Source organism: Artemia franciscana, chromosome 11 (assembly GCF_032884065.1).
Source record: "Artemia franciscana chromosome 11, ASM3288406v1, whole genome shotgun sequence".
Taxonomy (NCBI): domain Eukaryota; kingdom Metazoa; phylum Arthropoda; class Branchiopoda; order Anostraca; family Artemiidae; genus Artemia; species Artemia franciscana.
The window spans coordinates 22,959,476-22,984,982 of NC_088873.1; the positions used below are offsets into that span (position 1 = coordinate 22,959,476).

Genomic DNA, 25,507 nt, shown 5'->3' on the forward strand with positions numbered 1-25,507 from the left:
CCCATTGCGCTACCAAGCACAAAACTTACCAAAGCAGAAAATAAACTACGCCCGATAGAAATTTGTGACTGGATACTTGCTTTTCCGGGAGTTCACTTTCTGGTTTCATAGTGACAACATCAAAGTGAAGAGAAACAAAAACATTGACTATAAATTGTATTCTCAAACAAAAATAAGGTTGGGTAGTGAATTAAAAAAAAAAAAAAATGTCTCGACCTAAAAAAGGTGCCGGGACGAACAAGAAAGGGCACAGTGAAAGAAACCCTAGAAATATTGAAAAAGGTGAAACGAGTGATAGCTCTATAGAAAGGAGACCTGAAACCAAAAGGCATCGACCAGAGTCAGCAAGCTCTTCGCATACTGAACTAATAGAGGCTGAAAGTGTGGATATAGCCCCACTAATAGTGAAGCTCAAAGAAAATGAACAAGGCCACAAAATCAGCAAAGTTACTGCGTGCCTATGGCTCTCAAGGAATTACCAAGTACAGGAAGAAATGAAAATCATGGCTAGAGGAGATATTCTAGTTAAGGTAACGAATAAAATTCATTTTGAAGATTTGAAGGCACTCGACTATATTAACGATTACCCAATTGAGGTATCACTGCCAAAAAGCTTAAGCCAATTTAAGAAAGTCGTTACATTATATGAAAATATCAACCCTGAAGAAATGGACCAAATAGAAATAGAATGGAAAAATAAATACGGCATCTCAAAAATTGAGAAACTTTTAAAAAAGATAGAGGAGGATTTGGTGCCCACTAAATCCTTAGTATTATATTCAAATGTTCCAATCCCAGATAGGGTTACAGTTGGACCACTAAGTTTTCCTGCTAGGCCATGGACATCCAAACCTAGAAGGTGTACCAACTGTCAATTGTTTGGCCATATAAAAGATGTATGCCGTACCAACACGCAAACTTGCGGAAAATGTGCCCGCAGAGGTCATTCTGCGGAAAATTGTACTGAAAGTCAGATAAAGTGCAGAAATTGTCAAAGCACAGATCACATTAGTGGGGACAAAAATTGCCAAAAGTACAAGGAAATCATGGAAATCAGTAAAATTGTATCAAAGAACAAAATTCCTTGGAAAGAAGCAAAAATGACTTATGCCGAAAAAACAAAAACAGGACTTGAAAGACAAATGCCTATCGATAGCAACAACCAAACCAATAATTCGTTTTCAGAAAGAGCCCATGTAGAAACAATTGAACCTGCGCAAATTCAGAAAGTATTGAAACTACTTATAGAGACTATAAAAATAGTATCGAAACCAAAAGTAAATGGAAACGAGATGATTCAAGAAATTAAAAGAGCGGCAGAAACAATATTCCCCGGAATTATTAATTCTGACGAACCTGAAATGGAAGAAAGATTTTTAGCAGTAACTGAACATGAATCCAGGACCTAGTAAGAGTATTCAGGATAGTAGATTAACCAGAAATAGTAAAATGAAGTTTTGGCAATTAAACTGCAACAGCTTAAATAAATCGAAATTGGTAGAATTTAAGAAAATATTAATGGATGAGAACCCTACAATAGTTTGCTTGCAAGAGACATGGTGGCATAGTCCAATTATCACCAATTTTAAGGGGTATGAAATAGCCAGAATAGACCGAGAAAATACAGGAAGCCAACAATCAAAAGGAGGAGGAGTAGCTATCTTAATAAATGAAAACCATTTCCAAATAACAGAAATATTAGATGTGAGTGATAATATGATAAATCTAGAAGTTGTTATAGTAAAATGTGTAAGAACAGATGGTGCGGCTTATACCGTGGGAAACATTTATAATAGTAATGGCCAAAACACTATAAAAAACGATCTTGACTTCATTTATCAGAAAATGGAGGGGACCAAGATCCTATGTGGAGATTTAAATGGCCACTCTATTTTGTGGGAATCTGATGGTAGACAAAATAGGTCAGGAAAGGATATTACAAATTTTGCCTATGATGTATCTGATTTAGCATTGATAACTCCAGCGGATACAGTAACATATATGAATATTCAAACTAATTATTCAAGCACCATTGACCTAACATTTGCATCCTGCCAAATCATGCAAGTAGCGGAATATAAAACAAGGGTAGATCTTGATATAGGTAGTCCGCATTCATTAATACAAATAAGCTTTGACCTACTACCGGAAAAGGAAATGCAGTACTATAAAAAGAGGAAATTTAATCAAGTCGAAATTAGTCATATATGTAAAAAATTAGAAGAAAATTTACCAGAAAAACTCAAGTGTCTTGAAACAGATACTAAATCGTTTATGTCAATAATGGAATACGCAATCAAGGAAATAAGTGCAAATTGCCAAAGAAAGTTGAAAAAGGTGCATTTACACGGGTGGAATGACGAAATTCAGAAACTGGTGCAAGAGAGAAGAAAGGCCAAAAGATACTTACAGCGTCAATTTAGCACTCAGTTATACATCCAATACAAGGAGCTAGATGCAAAAGTAAAAAATAGAATAATGAACTTAAAACGGGACACGTGGAGAAAGTTTTGTGAATCAAAGTTAAATAAAGATACCCCTATTAAGAAGATGTGGGCCACATTTAATACCTTAACCAGGAAATTCAAAGAAAAAGCAAACAAACCAATACAGGACCCACATACTGGACAAACCACAAATGACCCTAAAACCATTGCAAATATCCTAGCGGCAGTTCTTGTCAATAAAAGGGAGCAATTACCAAGTTACTCTACGGAAGAAAACAATACTATGAAGAAACAAATTGGGGTTGCAGTCAAAGAAAAGGGAGATTATGACAAAGACTTTGAGATAGAAGAACTGTATCATGTCATAAATAAACTACCAAAGAATAAATCTCCTGGGTTAGATGGAATTACAAATGATGTAATCAAAGAAATGGGGCCAAAGAGTAAGGATTTTTTATGTCATTTGTATAATATGTGTTTAGCGAAAGCAAGATTGCCTAGAGCATGGGATACTACCCTTATAGTGTCAATTCTCAAACAGGGTAGGAACTCGTTAAGTCCCGACAATTATAGGCCAATATCTTTGACAAGTGTGTTCAGAAAAATTCTAGAACACTTAATAAAGCACAGAATAGAAGAAAAAATAGATAAAGCTCTTAGTAGACGCCAAGTTGGTTTTAGAAAAAAACGGAGTACAATAGATGCAGTAGTTAAACTGGAAAATGAGATAAAAATTGGAATGCAGGAAAAGAACTCAGTTTATGCAATATTTTACGACCTAACATCGGCTTTCGATTCAGTCCCATTACAACTTGTTGCACAAAAGCTTTCAATGCATATTAAAGGGAAAATGCTCGACCTAATAATCAGCTTAACTAAGATTGAAGAAACTTATGTTGCAATTAAAAATGTAATCTCGGACAAGATACAATTCACAAAAGGTGTGCCACAGGGAGGTGTCCTAAGTCCTCTTCTTTTTAACTTAGTATTGGCAGATTTCCCGTTTAAGAATGTAGACGGCCAAATATTTGCCGACGATATTGTCTCATGGGCAAAAGGGAGAACTCCAGAAGAAGCTAAAAAAACAATGAAGATTTCCGTCATAGAGGCAGTTAATTGGGCAAATTTAAATAAACTGGTGTTTTCAAATAAAACTGTAGCTATGATTTTTAATGCAAATAAAAGAAATGATCTTCAGCGACTAGAGATTGATGTGGATGGCTTACATATACCATTGGTAAACCATACCAGATATTTAGGAATGTCAATTGATCTGAAACTCAACATGAAGCTGCATATCAATAATATTTTAAGGGAAACTAGCAATAGTATTAATCTAATGAAATGTTTAGCTGGCAAAAATTGGGGAGCTGACAGATCAATATTGAAACTTTTTTATACAGCTGCAATACGGTCAAAAATAGAGTATGCGGCTCCATTGATGGCAGAAATGTGTGACAATAATTATTACCAACTAGAAAAAATACAAAACCAAGCATTAAGAATAATTACAGGCGGAATGAGAACAACACCAATACCAGCCTTGAGGATGGAAACGGGAATAATGTCACTTAAAGGAAGAATTCAACAACTTGCAATAAAATACATTTTGAAAATATCAGATGAAGTTAACCACCCTAACCAAAAAGTAATACAACTACACACTTCGGAAGCTTGGAAATTTATTCCATGGAACTATGCTAAGCCACTGGTACCTGCTGTGGCCAATATTATTAGCAAATTAGGAATTAATGAAGATCTCATACAAATAAAACTAGAATCTCCAGAAATAAATTTCAAAGATGTTATTATAAATATAGATACTTATCCAGTTTGCAAGAAAGAAGACTCATTGCAGGTTAAAAGAAATTGTTTGCTCAATACATTAAGTGAAAAATATCCATCTTTTCAACAATATTACACAGATGGATCGAAAATAGGAGAGAAAGTAGGATATTCTGTATTATCAAAAGAAACAGGCAAAACAATAACAGGAAGACTTGAAGAAGGAGTGTCGGTTTTTGATGCAGAAATGACAGCAATAGAAAAAGCGTTAAGAATGATTCATGGAGAATGCCCGCAAAATAGCAAAGCAGTAGTACTTTCAGATAGCAGGTCGGCGATTGCAGCAATAAAAGTAAATAGTCATAAATCTGTAATGGGAATCTATGACGAATTAAAAAAATGTCAAGAAAAAGCTATAACAGTTGGATTACAATGGTGTCCAAGCCATTGTGACATAGATGGAAATGAAAAAGCGGACAAACTAGCAAAGGAGGCTACCTTGCTAGGCTCAATAAGTTCAGAGTGCACGAATTTCTATTCAAAATATCGAAGGATTACCTGGCTATTAAAGAAATCAGAAATAAATCGGAACCTTGAAAAATCTAGTAATCGTTATGTAGAACATTTTAAAGGAAAGACTCCAAATAAAAAATATATACCAATTACACGAAAAGCAGCAAACATTATATTTCGATTGAGAACCCAACATGCCGCGACAAAAGAACACTTGAAAAAATTAAATCTAAGTGAAACAAATATGTGTGATTGTGCAGGTGATATACAGTCCATTCGACACCTATTGGAAGAGTGCCATATCACAGAAAACCTAAGGTCTGTAGTGAAACAAATATGCGACTCATTGAACTTCAGTTATGGTGAAGTGCCATTACTATTTCCCCCACAAAGTACAAGCCATTATGCCACTCTTATTAATAGAATAGGAAATGTACTTTCAGCTTCAAACCTTGCATGGATTTAGTTAGGATTTAAGTGGAATAAATAAAGAATTGCATGGAGATTATGCATTTGCGTCTCCAGATAACCAATCAAGAAGAAGAAGAAGAAGACTTGCTTTTCCGGAGAAAAGGTTATAGGCTGGGCTATCTAAAAAGATTTCACAGCCAAGTTGATTAATTTAGTGTTTCTGGGGCAGTGTTGTTTGTGAGTTAGTTGGTTTACAGAATAGTTTCTGAGGTAACCTTTTTTTCCAGCTAGTTGGAAAAGGAAAATCCCTTCTGGGGCAAAGTTTCTCATCAGCTAGTTGGTTATAGGTTAGGGGAAAAGTTATTTGCCAACTAGATGGTTAACAGAAAATTTTCTGAGGCAATGTTTGTTTCTAGCTAGTTGGAAAGAATTGCTGGGGAGATATTACTTGTCAACTAGTTTATATTAGCCTAGGTCAATGCTATTTTTTCCATTTGTCAAAGGGTGGTTTCCCAGCATAGGCCTACTCAGATCCATCCTGCCTTATGCACGTCTGTCTTATAAAATTGAGGCAAACTGCTAATATGGCCTATTAAAATAGCTTATAGCCTACCTTTAACTTTGATTTAGATTTTTGCCAAAGCTAGGCTATTTGGTTAATGAAAATTCTCTAGGGAAAAGTTACTTGCCAACTAAATGGTTAACAGAAGAGTTTCTGGGGTAATCTTGTTTGCCAACTAGATGGTTAAAAGAATTGTTTCTGTGGCAACCACTTTTCCCAGCTAGTTGGAAAAGGAGATGTTTTCTGGGGCAAAGTTTTTCATTAGCTAGTTAGTTAATGAAAAATTTTCTGGGGAAAGCTGTTTGCCAACTATATGGTTAACAAAAGTGTTTCTGGGGCAAAGTTTTTGGTAAAATTCTAGTTAATTGACTTCTTGCTATCTCGGAAAGGGTTTAGGTTAGGAAAAATGAAACTTTCAGGGATGGGTCTAGTATGTCCCCGGGAAGGTATTTTAAAGTACCCACCTCTACTCCTCCCTCTAGAGGGCCCTGAAATTTGCCTACATGACAGGTCTATACCTATTGAAATTTTGACAAAACAACGTTTTACCTTAATTGTCAGTTACTAGTTGCTCTTTCTCTGCCTTTAGTTCTGTTCTGTTAAAATGCATTTCCTGTTATTTGAGTAGAATTTTGAGCCATATCAATGTTTTTTTTTTCAAAATTTAGTAAATGTATTTGCATATTTTTAAAACCTTATAAAATGGAATTGAGCAAAGTTATGAAGCTGAAAACAATTTTTTTGTCCTTCAATTAAGCAGAAGATCTATTTTGCAAGGTTTCACTTTTGTAACACACATATTTTTAAAGGTTATCAAAGGTCAGGGTCTCTCTAGAGAGAGAAGGAATAGAGGTAATTGCTTCAAAATACCTTCCTAGGACATACTTTAGTCTGTAGATTCATCCCTGAAAGTTTCATTTTCCTAACCTAAACCCTTTCTGAGATAGCAAGAAGTCAATTAACTAGAATTTTACTGAAATTACAAATTACTTGAGGTTTAGTAAGGATTTGAGTTGGGCTAAGAATTGTAACAAGTTAAGCTAGTTTGCATTTCACCTAAAGAAGACAAGAACTGGCTAACTACTGCATTCAGTTCACCTTCCTCCATCAAACTTCCCTGAAAAATTTTGCCTTTGCACCCTTAGGCATTATTGTAATAATAGTCACTCTAGTAGTGTTAGTAGCACTAGTAGTATTATGAATTGTACTAGCACTAGTACTAGTAGTAGCAGTAGTATTCACATTTTGCCTTATGGTCAGTTGAACATCCCACTGATCAAGTCCTGGGAGTTTCAATTCAATACAATTAGCCATTGCTATGACATTACTAATATATCCTTTTGATAAGCTTTATATTCATATACAAATTGAAATTTTTACCTTAATGCTCTTAGCCTTACAAGTAGTACTTGAAGTAGTAGTAGTAGTAGTAAATGTATTAGTGGTTGTAGTATTAGTGGTAGCATGCATATATTGTTTTTTGTTCAATTGATCTTCCCCTTTAAGCATTCTCTGAAAGTTCCAACATAATATCCAAATCCACTCTTGAGATATGCTTTTTTGACCATCTGCATGCATGTACTCTCTTTTTTATTTAATTCAAATTTCCTCTCAATATTTTCTCAAAGTTTCTCCTTAATAGACTTAGCCTTAATAGCAATGGCATCATAGTAGCAGTGGTGGTTGTAAGAGAATTAGTAGCAGTAGTAGTGATGTATTAGTTATAGGATTAACAGAAAAAGCAGCAGTATTAAAAGCTGTAGTAGGAATATACATATTGCCTTTTGGTCAATTGAACATCCCCCTCATGATACCCCTGAAGTTTCACTTTGATAAGGTAAATTGTTCTGAAATTATTGCTGATGTGCCTTCTTGACCTCCTGTGACACCCTTTTCATCTTAATACTCTGAGCCTTATAGAGTAGTAGTTGGAGTAGTTTAATAGCAGTAGTAGTAGTGATAGTAGCAGTGGTTGTAGTGTTATTAGTAGCATGCACATTATCTTTGGTCAATTTATCTTCCAATTTAGGTATTCTCTGAAGGTTCCAATTTAATACCCAAATCCATTTTAAAGTTATGCCCTTTTGACAATTTGTATGCACATAGTGTGTTTTGTTTAATTCCAATTCCCCTTCAATATTCTGTCAAATTTTATCTTCATATGTGTAGCCTTAATAGTACTAGTATTGTAGTAACAGTGTAGTAGTAAGAGCAGTGGTAGCAGTAGTAGAAGGTGCATGTTGCCTTTTGGTCCTCATATGCTCATTTCAATATCCTCAGCCTTGGTAGTACTCAATACAGAAGCAGCAGTTTAAGTGGTGGTAGTAGTAGGAGTGGTGGTATTTGTAGTAGTAGCTGTAGCATGCAAATACTGCCTTTTCGGTCAATTGATCACCTCCCTTGTCATTTCCTGAAAATTCCAAATTAATATATTCACTCATTCCTCAGTTACACCCTTTTGACAACCCACATCAACATAATATGTTTTAATTTAGTTCAACACTCCCCTCAACATTTTCTGAAAAGCTCACCTGAATGTCCTTTGTGTTTGTGGAAAGTAAAGGTCAAACCTGCATACCTTCCTCAATAAGATATATGTAAACAAGAAACAAATTGCCTGACTTACAACCCTTGCCCCTTCAAGTCGGAGTTTGTCAACCCTGGAGGCATTGTTATGTGAACTATGGACTATTTTGAACAAAACAGCTATCTTGAAATTTCAATCAGATGAGTTTTAGCTAGTTACCCTCCATCACTTATTACTCTTAAATCAGAACTAGAACTTTCCATTTTCCATTGAACAAGCCTCATCTAAAGTTTGTAAAACCTCCCTTCAATAAAAATTGTATATGCCGCTTGGGGATAACTTACAGCCCATGCCCCCAGGCTCTAGGGGGTCATTTTAACCCCAAAGGCTTTGTTTTATGATCTTTGGATTATTTTGAACATAATGGTTTTCTAAGAATTCTATTGATGGATTTGCAGAAAGGAGAATGGGGGGGGGGTTGGCTAGTTGCCCTCCAAACACTTTCGTCTCATAAAAATAGCAATAGAACTTCTGATTTCCAGTCAAATGAACCCCCTCTGAAGTTTATACAACCATCCCTACTACAAAACCTTATATGTTATTAATAGGTAACTGGTATAACTTATGGCCAGGGCTGGATTAACTAGGTGCAGGGCCCAATTGGAATTTTTTTGGCAGGGCCCCTTCTGTATATTAAATTTTTAAGCAAAATTCAAATCCAGCATATAAGTAAACATATAATGACTTGTGAATAACACTGGCATAGTTTTTAACATCTTTGTAGGTTTCTACTGGGTTTTATGCCACACTTTGTTGACATGAATGATTGTGATGGTGCTTTTCTTCTAATATAATATTTTTTTGGTACTTGTTTAAAGTAGGTCAATCCTACTAGAATATACCAAAATATGATACAAATATAATAATTTAGAAAAAAAATTTGGGCTACATATTTGTTCATTAGGGGGTGGGGTGGGTGGTACAGTATAGCAGATCTGCATGCAAAATGTATTAGCTACAATTATTCTGCATATTATGATGTAAGAATTGTTTTCTAATTTCTTGCGGTCCAGATACTTTACCCCCACCCTCGTAATGGGCAAATATATAGCCCAAATTATACAAGTCCAATGTATTCTGTCACCAGTTGCTTGTTTTCCACTGAGCATAAGCAAATTGATTCTTAGTAAAGACAGGTAAAACCGGTTTGTTCTTGACCATGTATCACCATGTTCACAAGTGCCCTTTTTTCTTCTGCACTTTCATTTTGACTCGTTCTGATTCTTGCTGTTCTTTAAACCACAGTTATTTGTTCTTCACTGTCATTTTTTACATTCTTGATACTTGCTTTAACGTGTCTGCTAGCCCTACAATTCTTTGTTCTTCACTTTCATCTTTGACAAGTTCTGACTCCTGCTGTTGCTTGTAATTCTTGCTGCTGATTATCTTCTAACTGCATATTTCTTTTTTCTTGTGATCATGTATCTTCTAACCATGGATTTCTCTGCTCTTCATTTTCATTTTGATTTGTTCTCATCCTCATTGTGACATGCCTTGTAATGTCATATTTCTTTTGTTCTTCACTTTCGTTTTTTAGTCATTGTGATTCTTGCTGCCACTTATCTTTTAACTGCATATTTCTATGTTCTTTAATTTCGTTTTTGACTGGTTCTGATTTTTGGTTTCACTAATATTTTAATTACATATTCTCTTCTATTTTTATTTTTGTTTATTATTGCTTTAGACATTTTTCAGAGCCTTTTGCTTTGCTTGGATTGGTCTGGGCTGCTCATTATCATCTGTTGTACATTTACATTTCTCAGGTTATTTTTTTGATCTTGTTTCATTTGATGGTCCATTATGTTCATTTTGAGTTTACAGTTTTGTCCTCTTTTGTTCTTTTTTGTGTCCATTTTGTGCTAACGTTTATTTAACGTTTATTTAACGTTTGTGTCCCCTTGATGTTATGAAACTACTCAAAATGCTTATAAAAATTCACATCACAGAATATGGCCACATGAATTTACTTGTTTCTAAATTTTTGTTCTGCAAATGCTTCGAAGACGATTTTAAAGTCTATTTGGCTAGCGTATTTACTTTCAGTCAACATGATTGCTAAACTATTTAGTGTATCATGATTTATTGTTGATATCACATGTTTTTTTTTTTTTTTTGTTTTTTTTTTACTTATTCTTATTTTTAGCCTTGACAATGATCTCTCTCCAGAAGCAATGCTTACTGGAATTGTTAAGAACATTTCACAATTTCGAAAATCAATTTTTCATTTTGATGGCAGTGCAGGGTCCTTTTAAACGCAGGGTCCGATTGGGCCCAATTGTTCCAATTGCCCTTTTCTGACCCTGCTTATAGTCCTTGCCCTGTGGGCTATGCTGTCATCCCTTGAGATAAGACTTGTTCTTTTTTTTTTTTTTTTATTTCTGGTTGTTTTTCTGGTCATGGTGGAACCCCTGGTGCAGGGAAAAAATTCCCTGGAAATCCCCCATGAAAAGTTTTTTCCATAGGATTTCTCCTGTTTATAATTCCCCCATGACAAATTTCTCCCCTGTGAAATCTCCCCCCCCCCCTTCTACATAAAAATCCCCCAGAAAAGTCTAACTCTGCTGAACATTTCTGTGGACAATTCTCCTAGAGTATCTCGACATGAAAAATGGGGTCGCCAGCTAGAAATTAAGACAAATTTCATATATGAATTCTGGCATTTTCTTCTGTATAAAATTTCCTTTTGGAAACTTCACCCCCTGGAAACTTCCATCCCAATAGGAAATTCCCATCCATAAAAAATACCCCCCCCCCCTGAAAAATGTCTGCATACTTCCCAATAACCAATATTGTATGTAAATATTGGACAAATTTTGTAACGTGTTGCCCTTTCTCTGGGGCTGTGGGGGTCATTTCATCTCCAAAGATATAATTATTGGACATTTCAACTGTACTGAACAAAATGGTCATCTTAAAGATTTAATTGAACGACTGTGGACAACATTGGGCATGGGGGAGGTAGTTGCCCTCCAATTTTTTTGTCACTTTAAAAGAGCACTACAACTTTTATTTTCCATTCAAATGAGCCCTCTCTCAAATTTCTAGGACTATTGTTTTGATACCATTACCCCTGGGAAGAACAAAAAATAAACTTGCATCCATAATCTTTCTTCTAGCAAAGCATATTAAATTCCACATTTTTAAAGATGGAAGCTTTAAACTCTTGAGTGGACTTCTCTAATATGCTGAATCTGATGGTGGAATTTTCATTAAGATTTATTTACTTGTAGGGATGTTTCCCTCCTTTTTTGAAAATCAAGCAAATTTTCTCAGAGTTGTAGCTTTTGGTGGGTAACATTGAACTTAATGAATTTTAGATTTTTGGAATCAACATAAAAAGATAATTTTTTAATTGATCTGTTGTTATTAAAATTATGTTTTTAGTGTTCGGTTACTATTGGGTCCAGTTGCTTCTTAATTACAGCTTGTTACCATCAACTGTTTGATACTTCCAGGAAAAATACATTATTTCACATTTCTGAAGATACTAGCTTAAAAGCTCTACATTTGCTTTCTCTTATATGCTAATCCTAATGGTGTGATTTTCATCAAGATTGCTGACTTTTGGGGTTCTTTCCCCTTTTCTGAAAAATCAGGCAAATTTGTGCAGGCTTGTAGCTTTTGATGGGTAAAATTAAACTTGATGAATTTTATATATTTGGAATCAGTAAAAATGGCCCATAGTTATAGCAGAAGTAGTAGTAGTAGAAGTAGTTAAATGCTAACTGCAGTAGTATGAGTAGAAGCAGTAACATTAGGATGCAAATATGGTCTTTTGGTTAGTTCAACATCCCGCACAACAAGCCCTGTTAGTTTCAATTTCACACACCAAATTGTTCCCAAGATATTGCTGATCCACCCTTTTGACAACCTGCTTATAGACAGCATGTTTTGATTCAGTTCCTATTTTCCCTCATAATTATCTGAAAATTTCGGCTTCATATCCTTATGCATAGCCTAGTTGTAATAGTAGTCACAGTAGTAGTATAAGCTGTAGTATGAACACTAATAGCACTAGTACTTGTAGTGGCAGTAATATTAACATATTGCCTTTTTGGTCAGTGTAACATTCTTTTCATCAAGTCCTGGGAGTTTCAACTTAATACAATTAGCCATTGCTATGCCATTACTGATATATCCTTTTGATAAGATGTATATTGATATACTTATTGAACTTTCATATTAATGCTCTTAGCCTTACAAGTAGTTACAATGAAAGTTGTGCTTAAAGTAGGGCATTGGTTGAAGTATTAGTAGTAGCATGCACATATTGCTTTTTGGTCAATTGATCTTCCCTTTTGAACATTCTCTAAAAGTTCCAACTACATCCAAATCCACTCTTGAGATATGCTCTTTTGACAATCTATGTGCACATAGTGTCTTTTTTTTATTTAATTGAAATTTACCCTCAATATTCTCTGGAATTTTCACCTTAATAGACTTAGCCTTTATAGCACTAGTTTCATAATAGTAGTGGTGGTATTACAAGAAGTAGTAGTAATAGAAGTGCTGTATTATTAGGAGTAGTAACAGAAATAGCAGCAGTATTAATAAAAGTAGTAGCATGTACACAATGCCTTTTGGCCAGTTTAATGTCCCCCTCATGATACCCCAGAAGTTTCACCTGGATAAGATAAACTGTTCCAAAAATATTGCTGATTTGCCATTTTGACACCCTTTTCATCTTAATACTCTTAGCCTTAAAAGTAGTTGCAATTGAAGTAGTAGTTGGAGTAGTTTATTAGCAGGAACAATAAAGCTAGCAGTGGCAGTAGTGTTAATAGTAGCCTGCACATATTATTTTTGGTACATTGATCTTTCCTTTTAATTAATCTCTGAAAGTTCCAATTTAATACCCAAATTTATTCCTGAGATGCCCTTTTGACAATCTACAAGCACATAGTGTGTTTTTACTCAGTTCAAATTCCCCCTCTATATTCTGTCAAATTTTTCTCTTCATACATGTAGCCTTAATGGTACTAGTATTATAGCCATAACAGCAGTAGTAAGAACAGTAATAGCAGTGGTAGTAGGTATATGTTGCCTTTTGGTCCTCAAACTTTCATTTCATTATCAAGCAGTTGTTTTAGTGGTAGTAGTAGTTAAAGTTGTAGAAGGCAAATATTGCCTTTTTGGTCAATTGTTTGTGTCCCTTGTCATTTCCTGAAAGTTCCATATTAATATGCTCACTCATTCCTGAGTTACACCCTTTTGGCAACCCGTATAAATTTAATGTGTTTTGGTTTAGTTCAATCCTCCCCCCAACATTTTCTGAAAAGCTCACCTGAACGCCCTTCGTCTTTGTGGAAAGGAAATGTCAAACATGCATACATTTCTCAATAACATATATTATGTGCAAACAACAAACAAATTGCCTAACTTAGAACCCTTGCCCCTCAGATTTCTGGGTTTTTGTCAACCCTGGAGGCATTGTTATATGTTCTTTGGACTATTTTGAATAAAATGCCTGTCTTAGAATTTTTGATCAGATGATTTTGGGGAAAAAAGGGCGTTGTTGGGGGGCTAGTCACCCTCCATCACTAATGACTCTTAAAATAGAACCAGATCATTCATTTTTGCATTGAATGAGCCTCCTCTAAAATTTATAAAACCTCTTCTTCTGGAAAAAACCTTACATGCCCCTAGAGCATAACTTACAACCTGTACTCCCAGGCTCTAGGGGGGAGGGGCTTTTCAACTTCAAACGCCTTGTTATGTGATCTTAAACTGTACCTTTCTCAAAAAATTTTACTGGAGGCATTTGTGGAAAAGAAGGCATGGGAGCTAGTACCCCTTTAATCACTTTTGACTCTTAAAAAGAGCACCAGAACTTAGGATTTCCAGTCAAATGAGCCCCCTCCAAAGTTTATACAACCACCCCTTCCATAAAGACTTTACATGTTGATAATGGGTAGCTAGTATAACTTATAACCCTTGCTCTGAGGGCTTTAGGGGGTGAGGTGGTAATTCCTTGAAAAATACTTATTTTTGTTGAATTTCTGATGTGTTTCAGGTCATGGTGGACTCCCCTCTGTGTGGAAAAATATCCCGGAAATCCCCCTCCTCTTATGGAAAGTTTGTGCCACAGATTACTTCCCAATGGAGAATTTCTCCTATGTGAATCTCACCCCCCCCTCCCCTCCCACAAAACAATCCCCTGAGAATTCTAACTGTGGAGAATTTCCCTTCCCTGGACAATTCCTGCAGAGCATCTCCACTTGAAAAATGGGGTTGCCAGCAAGAAAAAAACACAAATAAGACGAATCTTGTAGAAAATCCATCCATGAAAAATATCCTCCTCCTTGAAAAATGCCTGTATACTTCCCAATAACCAACACTGTATGCAAACAATGGGTTTCATAACTTTTGACCCTTTTTCTTGAGACTCTGTGAGTCACTTCATCTCCAAAGGCATAGTTATTGGACATTTTAACTTTACTGAACAAAATGGATATCGTTAAGTTTTGATTGGACAACTATGGGGAAAAAAGGGCCAGGGAGGGGGGCTAGTTTCCCTCTAATTTTGTTGGTTAGTTAAAAAGGGCACTAGAACGTTTCTGTTCAAATGAACCCTTCTCCCAATCTTCTAGGACCATTGGTTTGACACCATTAACTGTGGGAAGAACAAAAAATAAATAAACACACATCCATAACCTTTCATTTGGCAAAAAATGTAAAATTCCACATTTGTAAAGATAGGAGCTTGAAAACTCTAGAGCAGACTTTTGGTATGCTGAATCTGATGGCGCAATTTTCAATAAGATTTCTTGGCTTTATGGATGTTTCCCCTCTTTTCTGAGTATCAATCGAATTTTTTCAGTCTTGTAGATTTTGATGAATAACATTGAACTTAATGAATTTTATATATTTGGAATCACCATAAAAAGAAAATTCTTTTGATGTATCTGTTGATGTCAAAATCATGTTTTTTGGAGTTTTGGTAACTATTTGGTCAAGTTGCTCCTTACTTACAGTTTGCTACTATAAACTGTTTGAATCTCCTGGGAAAATACATGATTCCACATTTCTTCTGAAAAATCAGGCAAATCTGTGTAGGCTTGTAGCTTTTGATCAGTAAAATTAAACTTCTGGATTTTATTTATTTGAAATCAGCATAAAAAGCCAATTCTTTTGATGCATTAATTGTCATCAAAATCGCTCTTTTACGGGCTTTTCTTCCTATTGGCCAGAGTTGCTCATTACTAATAGTTTGTTCCTTAAACCATTTGACTGTTGCTCTGTTTTTAATTTGAAATTGACTTTTGTGATCACAGTATTACCCATATGAAAACTTATGTTCTTTTTGTATTCAGGACTCCACATTATGACAAAACATTAGTAGAAAGAAAAATCTGGAATTTCAGATTAAAGACCTAGTAAAGCTATTGAAGGTCTGGTCACTTCGATGAAAAAAGCACTAATCCTTGATACTTTGAATTTGGGAACTGAAAGGTCAATTATTGGGTTTAGATGTGGTTGTCAAATATAGGCCTAATTGCTCCAAATTAGATAAGGACTACACTAAATGCGCTTGTTACCTAATAGTCTTTTCTCATTTGTTTAAGAGTTCGAAATATATGCATGTGCAAATCCTCAAAGGTTTTACATTGTGAATCTAGTGCAAAGCCCGTGGCAAATTTACCTCTGGTCTAAATATCTTGTTGAGAGTTTTTTTTCTACTCTTGTCTTGTCATTGAACTGTGTATCTTGTTAGATAGTGTATTCCTGATTACACTGTTCATACAGTTGTTTTTGTTTTGTTTGTTTTTTACTTGTCTTTGAATACAGCTATACTGACCATGCCAAGTTGAGTGGATTCACTCACTTAGACATCCATGTAATGATGAAGTTCGCTTGTTTTAATTTAAAACGCCATTCTATGTTTCCATGACTATGAATTATTTTTATTGTAAGTCTATCCTTTTATACTACTTATTTATTTGTTTTTCAACTCTATTGCAGGAGTCCTTTTCAGTTATGGTAAAGAAGAAAACAAGTATCTACCCCCGTATTCTAGATGCCATTCTCTTACTGTGTTGTAAGTTTACAAGATCACATCCTCCCACATGGTCAAGTATGTAAGATTTACGTTATAGGAATGCACTGGAATAGGAAAAGTAGTTACTCCTAATTATATGGATTTGCGCTCACTGTTAAAGCTTATCTCTGATTTGCTTTTTTACATCTCTTGTTGTGCTTGCATTTGTGGAGGGTGTTGATTTTATTTTTCATACTTTTTACTAGCTTTGATTCTATATTTAACGTTCTTTATTTATAGCTTTCTGAAAAAAAGGTTTAAAGGGTTCAAACTTCACCACACATAGCATACTAATGACATACCCTTTTATTGGACTAATTGCTCTTAATGGAATTTTCTTAATCCAAAAAACAATAGTCTTCATAAAAACACTCAAAAGAAAAGTTTATATTTGCGTTTTTCCATTGAGAAAAAGACTGTTCTTTGTCCAAGATGGGCAAAGCTCCAAAAGCCTATCGTGTTATTTGGGTTTTACTGAAAATGTTTTGTATCTCAAACCGTGAACTATTTTTTGTTCTAAAATGACAATTTTCTGTCTAATGTTGCCTCTTTGGCAAAATCAGTTCTGCATTTAAGTCCCATTGATCCAGGGGACATATTTTGTAAGTTTAAAACCAACTGATTTATCCACTTGGACCCCCTTGGTTAAACTATTACATCGTACCTAGTTATGTAGCCAACCCTTTGGATGGCAAAAATTCGTCTTTTTTAGACTTAATTAATTTTAGTTGTCACCTTGGAAAGCCTAGAAAGTGTCCACGCTCCTTGATTGAAAATCATTAAATGACTGTTTCAAACAAAATGCAACAAGCCCATCTATTTATTAGAAACTGTCAGGGAGAAAGGGGAAAATTTGTATAATTTACGATCTTTGCACAAGATACTGGATCCTTCACTAGAATCTTTACACATTTCATAATTTTTTTTTTGGTGGCATTTGGGGTGCTCTTGAACCCACGAATATTCTAGGTTTTGGAAGCTGTGGGTCTAATTTGTGCTTCTAATCACACGTTTTTCAATTCCTTGTAATATTCCACTTTTCACAAGGTCATATCGCCCTGGATCCGTTTTGGACCTTTTTAATCTCTAGGAGACACAACTCTCCAAAAACGTTGATTTGATGCCTCAGAGGTTGCAGGTGTGTCCAAGAGTAAAACCGACAAGAGAGAGGACTGGTTGTATTCCAATTGCTTTGACCGCCGAAAAAGGACGCCAGAACTTCCAGTTTTGTAATTTAAAGAGGCCACTTTCAAATTTCTACTACCACATCTTCTGTATGCAGCAGATGATGGAAGAAAAATAATGCATGGTAGACAAGTGGATTTTTCTTTTGTAAATACTAATTTTTTGACTGATGACTTGACTGTAGAACAGCACTGATTTAGTTAACTCAACATATCATTGATAATTTTATAATTATATGTTTAAACGCACGTTGTCTACAGTCATATTTATAATATTCTGCTTATGTTTTGGTGTCTGATGTTTTTTTCTAGGTTGTAGGGAAAACGCGCTAAAATGTTTCTTTTCAAATTATATCCAAGCTGTCAAATATAATAATGAGAGATGTGAGCAGAGATAAACTCTAAATTGTCATGCTTTTAAATTCAAGAAATTCAGCCACTGAAAAAAAAAGAAAAAGAAAACATCAACAGGTCAAAAGTGGGTCAGACAATAAAAAATTGAGAAAGTGGTATACTGAAAAACAAAAACAAACAGGGAGATAGGCAACCAAGAATAGATCTCTTGTTCTGTATCTGCTTTTTGTGTAGAAACACAGTAGAAACAGGTAACCCCAAAAAAACAGAATAGAATAGTGCACACGCTTAGTTCGAATTATAATAACTCAGATCCTGCAATTTGGAAATATTCCGCCAAAACTGCCAGAGTAAATATGTGTGTTGTAACTATTGTTATTGCATGGATTTATTGGTAAAGAAGTATTTGGGTGATTAATTTAATAATTATTTTGCATGTTTGATTGTCAGATAAGTTTGGATTAAATACGCTTTTTCTCTATATAACCGCTACACTCTGAATCAAGTACTGATGGACTTCTGTTACCTTTGGGTTTGAAGAAAGCTGGGCTTGGGCAGAAAAAAGGAGATTGAGCAACAGCAGTATTTGTAATATTTCCTTAGAACAGCAATATTTACTTGAAGGAAATCTATTATTTTCAATAAAGAAGAGTTAAAATACGAATTAGACTATCAAGGGTTTATAATTTTTTACATGTCAATAATGATTTTTTAATTTTTTGTTAATGTATAGTATCTGGATCAAAACAGGGCTATGCTTCTATCACGTATGAATGTCTTAACTTTAAAGCGTATATCACGTCAAAATTTAATTCAGAATAATTGACTTTACGGATGGATATTATTCTTTTTTCATTCTGAATCAAGTAGAATACCAATGTATCCAAATTCTCTTATCATTTCCTTCACTCATGCAGCCGTAAGCCCAGGAGAAACTGTTCCTTTTAGATAATTAAATGTGTTTTTTTGAGAGTCAACAAATTTAATAAGCTGATTTCCAAAATTTCAGTTTAAATTTCATAAGCCAAAGTACTCTATGCTTCTGCCAAACAAGTCCATTTTCAATCAAAACCTTGCTGTCCTTTCTTTCAAATCTGAAAAGTGGTATATTCTTCCTTCCTTGACTTGGAACTCAATCTCCTTTAGGAACTAGGTGAACGGTATTCTATTCAAATCAGGCATCATATTTTGGCTTTGTAGCCATAAATTTGTCAATGCACTTTTTGTGGTATTTTGCCTCAGCTGCCATTAGATCAATCCCACTAACTCTACTGAATATTCTGGCAGTGTACTCCAAAAGAGATTTGCCCTACAACAAAATAGATTCACTGCGGGAAAACGTTTCTACATTGATAAGCTGAAGAGAGGCTTTTTTATTACTCCCTGATTTAGAGCAAAACAAGCAACAAGTTTTAAGGAAACAGCTGCAGCCTCTAAACGAGCATTTTTTTTCGGGTAGTGTTGACATTTCCAGAGCTTGTAGATTGTTCTGGAACAGAATATTCTCTCCCGAGGGCATACATAAGCTGGCGATGACAGCTGTTAAGCCTTTTTCGATTTGTCAACAAAAAGCTCTCTTTTGATGCTTCAATCAGCAATCTTCTGTATTTTGTATCACTACTTGTTTCCAGTGTTTCAAGTTGCTTCTTAGAGCTCCTAATGGATGATAGCTTTTCTTTTCCTTCATCTTGGCAAAGAAAGCACAAAGAAAAATCTTATCTGATTTTTTGTGGACTTCCAGGAAATCCAAGCTTTGTCCGTAGTTTAACCATCTGAAACAATCAACCTGTGAGGAAATTGGTTATCTTGCATAATCGTTGTTATAGCAGAGCCAAGGGTGCTTGGGAAAAATATTTTGTTTGCAGTTTAAAAAACCTCCCAACATCTAAAAAAAAATTATTAATGAATTAGCAAAAAATCATGGTGTGATGCCTATTCTAATGTCATACACATAAGCAAACACATAACTTATTGTTAACTATTCCAGTTAAGGCGTTTTTACACACCAAAAAATATTATTCTGGGCCATTCCAGTTCATTCATTATAAAAAAAAAACTGAATCACATTTCACCGTGCTGAATTTTTGAAGACTCAGGTCCTTATTAGCACAATGTTGCTATATCGAGAAACTAAAATCAAATACGTCAGAATAATATACTTATTAGTGATATTTTTGTATATCTAATTTTTGACTCTTCATGATTGGAAAGTTTCTTCAATTAAAACCCTATTTCTTTATTTTAAAATAATTTGCATAATATGATCTAGCCGTCAAACTTTGGTACTTTTATCCCAAAGAAAAAGGGGTAGTGACATCCTTAGATTAAAATGGAAGTACTTGCGATAAGAGTGTAAAACATTTTTTTACCAACTTCCCGCCTCACTCCATAGAAATTCTTGAATTCAGATATAAGAATTTGTCCAAGGCCTGGTATCCCTGCATTTTCAAATATCAGTTGCCAATTTAAATTACAAATTGCTTGTAGCCAGTCTCCTATGATCAGTAGAATCAATACATTTTTAAATGAAAACAACTTGAAGTTTTCAATTTTATCACTAAAAGTTACAATAAGGTTATTTACCACGAAAAACAATCATGAAATAAGCACCTTGCAATTTACAAAGCAAGGAAAAAAAAATACTTGTTTGGATAAGTCACTGCCAATTAAAGTTGGAGCTATTAACAATAGCTGCATTTTCCAGCACCAGTATAACCTATGACCAGCTGTCAGTGATACCTTCTTTGCATTTCAATTCATAAGTTGCTTGTAGCCAGTCAGCAATGGCCATTATCCTGAAGACAGTCATAGTTATTTTCAAATCTGCTACTTATTCAAATTTTTAATTTACTGAGGAAATGATTGTTAATCCAAATTAATCCATAAATTAACTGATTCCAAGTCTGGCAACTGAAGATGTGGTTAATAGTCCCTTCAATTCCATAAAAAGTAAAAAAAAAGTAAGATTTTAGAGTAAAGGGAATGGATAAGAGGAGAAAACCCATGAAAGGGAAGATATAGCCCTGAGCTAGCCTATGCATGCAAATTGTAAGAATAAACAGAGGACACATCAAAATTTTGTGCTCTTTCATTGATAAATGTTTCACAATTATCACATGTAAAACTTGCCGTCAGTAATTATATCACTTGCACCAGACTCTATTTAACTTGCAGCAGCACACTGAATCATATTTTCTTCTATATTCACTTTCATATTAGCTATTCTTCTTTGCCGCAGTTTTTCTATTCAGCTACGTCAGAGACATCTACCAGGACATGCGTATTTGTGCTGCATGCATGCCTCTGGCTATCCCAGCTAAAAATTTGGTCACTCTTGTGTTTTGCATATAGTTCAAAAACTAAATTGGTTAGAGAATTTCTAATTCGTACATTTTGTAGAACGATAAATTTTGTACCGAATCCATAAATAAAAATATACATTATGTACACAAATTTTCAAGATGAATCAGAATTATTCCCAAACCCCATAAATAATGTTATCTTTTTATCTATTTTTAAAGATTAAAATCGAACAACAAGAGGTAAAACAATTTTAGAAGAAATACATTGAACTTTATTCAATTTCCTCTAAATTAAACTAAAATTGAGCAATTTTTGGATCAGTTTTGAATTGTTTCTTGATTTTAAGGAAATTTTGGTCAGTTGAGATAGATTTTAAGGGAATTTGAAGAAATGGGGATGGTAACGCTGATTTTAGTATTCAGCATGATCGATTACGTCACATAGCATTCTCAAATCTTCTGCTGCTTGTTGATCACCCAGCATCTTAAATATCAACGTTTTTCTAGTGTGGCTCCCTGACTACAACATGAAAACAGATAAAAACAGATATGATCATCTAGTAATCCAGTTATAATTCATGTGCCAATGCGTTCTGTCATTGTACATGCCTCTGTATGGTAATAAATATCTTTTTTCTTTTCTTTTTAAGTGTAAAGTTCTTCTATGACAATTGCCTATGTTAAACCAGATCGTGAAGACTTTTTGGAGCGAATGAAATGAAAATTGTATAATTTCAAAGAAATTTCGTTCTTTGCAATTTCAAAGAAAAAACACTGGATTTCTCTTTGCTTAAGAATTATTCAGAAGACTACAATCATTAATTGATGAGTAAGTAAGCAATAATAATAATTCATTTTGTTTCACTTCTTTTTCAGTGATAATATTGCTAGTATGTACATATTCGGGAGTGATACCGGCCAAGACTGCGGGATTTTATTGTAATGACCTTTCAATCAAGCATATTTACAAAGGAGATACAGTTGGAACCATGGAGCTTCTTGCTATTATTTTTGCTGTGCCTTTCTTTTTCGTAAGAATATTTTTGTTTTTTCTTTAATGATGTTTGTTTATTTTTGTTGGCGCTGTTTTATATATTAATAGCAACGTATTAGCTAATAAGTTTTTATTATTATTAGCATTTAGTATTGATTAATAGTAGAACCTCGGTGAGAGTACTCCCGGTCCAACCAGTCGTAATTACAAGGGTCGGGCTGAGATTACTGGTGGTAGATTTGGTCATGGTATGAGTATTAATGGTAGCTGTGATAAGAACAGTTGCGGTGATATTTTCTATTGTATTTTAGATATGATCCGATGTTGTTTTGTTTTGCACTTCTGTATTACAATGTTAGTCTCACATTAGAAGTTAGCAGGCTCATAAACCACTTTGGTGTAAATCGAAAGTAAATTAATAAAATATTCATGCTACTTACATTGTTTTGATTTTGAACTTTTTCACTTAATGAAAAACTTTTTCATTTAATGATTTTAAATGTTTTGATTTAATAGTGTACAGCATGTGAATTTAGAATGTGGGAGATGTAGCGGGGCGCACACTCCTACTTCGGACCCTAAACTTGTAGATAACCATGAATTCAATAAGGTGTGATATGTCCACCTTTCGAGTAAAATTTATCAATACAGAAATTGTATTATACGGAATTTTTGCATAGTCTGAAGTTTATAACACTGGGGCTTCTTGAGGTATGTATCCCACAAAGACCCATTGTCAGACATTTCAACCGTTTTGGCTAAAATAGTCTAAGTATCTTGAGAATTTCATTTAATGCCGTATGGGGGTGCCTTCTGGAATATGGGCTGGTCAAAGGTTGTCAGCTTGCTCTCTGATTTTTTTTTTTTTTGGCCCTTAAAATGGTCTTTGTGTCTGAGAGTGCATGATATTGTGTACAGCCTTTCAATTTTTGATCAAATGCTTTCCCTCTGTTTCTGTGACCATGCGTTGCATATGATAAGGCTGACAAAAAAAAATTAATTATATAAAAACCATAGTTATAAATAAGAGATAAACTACTGTTTACTCTTTGCTAAGTTAGCTTTTTTGTAGTAAGTTTTTTCGAGTTGATAACACAATCTAATGGACAATTGATCAGTTATCATAGTATCGATCAGACCAAGACACCTATAGCCCGTCCAAAAAAAAATTGCTCCTTTCAAAACCTGTAAATACTACGCCAAAACGTTGGACATCGTCTCGGCTTTTCTTATTTAATGTTTAAACGGAATGTCTGCTTTTTATCTCTTTTTCTCTTTGTTTTTGGGGCTATTGGGACAATTTTGGCGTTTTGCTTTAGTTCTGTGACTGTATGTTATAACAGAATTGCCATAGTAATGACACTCCAATGTTTTTACCAAAGAAATTTATATCTTTTACTTTTCTAAATTATTATTCAATGTTTATTGGTTGGGTAGCTAGTAGTAAAGTCTGGAGGAAGATAAAGTCGCTTCAGTGGTTTTGACTCTGCGAGTAATTATTGGACCTCTGGCTCCCAAACACCTTTTTTAACTAGGCATGTTGTTTATCTTAGAAAATAGCTAACATCAAAATAAAAATGATATGCCTTGTCTTCACGCTCTTTTCGAGCTTTTGAGGGCCCTTTTTGAGGACCAGAATTTGACCGAAAGGCAACAAGCTCCTCTATCATGCCCAATTTGCCCTTGTTAACACCCAAACCTCCAAGACATCGAATCGAAATCTAAAAATTCCCGTTTTTGTCAGAATAGTCGAAAGGTTCAATAAATTTGACTATAGAGATGAGGTAACCCAACCAGTCCCAGTGGCGAGGGACGCTAAATTGCGCAAATTGCCCATTGTTCACAGATAGTTTTACTCTAGAAAGTAGGAAGATTTTTTTTTTTTTGCCTGGGTTTTCCGATTGGCTTCCAGCTTTCAGGGATCACTCTCTAATTCAAGGGAGCTAATAAGAATTTTGGTAGGAAGGGGTTGTTCTTAGGGGGAGGCAAAAATGGGCCGAAAACTGTTACCATTTATCTCAAATCAGGTTGAAACTGATTTCCGTAAGTCCTTGGGTCAAGGGAATCCTAACTTAGAAACAAACATGTTTTCAGGGCCAAGGTCCTTCCAGAAATGGGGCTCCAAAAAGGACCAATGAATTTTTTTCGCATCAGCTTTAAAGTTATAACCTTAAGCTCTTTGGCCAAATGGACCCCAATGCGCAGGAGAAACTTGAAAAAACAAATTTGGTCCATCTAAAAATGGGACGAAAAATTTACGGAAGGGTAACTACCTTCCGGGAAGTTATGATTTTGTTAGACTCCAGGATGAAAATTTAAGAGAAAATGTCCAGGACCAGCTGAATGCTAAACTGGAGAGTTAAAATTTGACAATGTAGAAGATGGATGGAATAGCTTTAGGAAAATAATTTGTGAAGTTGGTGATGGTTGCTCAGGGAATAAATTTAGGAATGCAGCTAGGAATATTAGTGAAAAGGCTTTATGTTTAATAGAGAGGAGAAGGAGCTTGTTAAAGTTCTATCTGAGTGACAGATCACAAGAAAATAAGAGAAATGTAGAGAAAGTGGAGAAAGCATTAAAATATGAACTACAAAGGTGGAAGTGGAGACCATGGATAAAATTTTACTAAGTATCTAGAAGATGCAGCTAGACGGCAAAATGGTAAAATATTGTACTGCCATGTTGATAAATTGAGAGGGACTCGTGCCAGTTAATTAAAAGGGACTTATGCCAGTTAATCTGTATTTGTTGCAGTTAAAGATAGCTACGGGGCCACAATTAGTGATAAGGAAAGAGTTAAAGAGAGATGGGCAGAACATTTTAAGAATATACTAAACCGAATAGAGTTAAGAAAATGAAAAAAGTTTATGATACCTTGGATGTGAAGGATCTTTCGAATTATTTTTTTATGAGGAGGGGAGGTAGAAGACTTATATTTTGTGTTTGTCGGAAGCGAGGAATCTTTTTTCTTCGATCCTTACAAAACACTATGTACTACGTTTTCCCCTTTTTTTATGCTTATCCTCCACTAGCTCTTTGGCTGGTAATTAAATACTTTATTAAACCCCACTACTTTTCCAATCACATCTAACTACTACCTACTACTATCTACTACTACCATCACATCTAAGAAAACAGCAAATTTAAAAGTCAGAAATACAGAAAACAGGGAAGTGAGACACGAGAAGTTCTATCCTATGCGCAAGATCGCATATTATCAATGGCAAAGCTATAAATCGGCTACATAAACACTCATATGTACAAATTTACATGTACAAATTTTCTTTTTAAGGTAAACTTACAAAAAAATAATTACAACATAAATCACCA

At 34.7% G+C, this 25,507-nt stretch overlaps 2 protein-coding genes across 2 annotated transcripts in view; both read left to right on the forward strand.

Annotated features, from left to right (window-relative positions):
* Positions 1 to 206: 206 nt before the first annotated feature.
* Positions 207 to 1,409, forward strand: LOC136032572 (uncharacterized). The gene has a single exon (XM_065712843.1). The coding sequence runs from the start codon at positions 207 to 209 to the stop codon at positions 1,407 to 1,409; it is 1,203 nt and encodes a 400-aa protein (XP_065568915.1).
* Positions 1,410 to 5,294: 3,885 nt separating this feature from the next.
* Positions 5,295 to 25,507, forward strand: part of LOC136032978 (putative phosphatidate phosphatase) — a 39,147-nt gene continuing 18,934 nt past the window's right edge. The window contains exons 1-3 of the mRNA XM_065713486.1: positions 5,295 to 5,319; positions 16,268 to 16,379; positions 22,060 to 22,214. Coding sequence (XP_065569558.1) covers positions 16,283 to 16,379; positions 22,060 to 22,214 — 252 coding nt within the window. The 5' untranslated portion in view covers positions 5,295 to 5,319; positions 16,268 to 16,282. The remainder of the gene's footprint in view (positions 5,320 to 16,267; positions 16,380 to 22,059; positions 22,215 to 25,507) is intronic.

Coding starts and splice junctions, on each gene's coding strand:
- LOC136032572 (XM_065712843.1), top strand. CDS start 207: ATGTCTCGACCTAAAAAAGGTGCCGGGACGAACAAGAAAGGGCACAGT.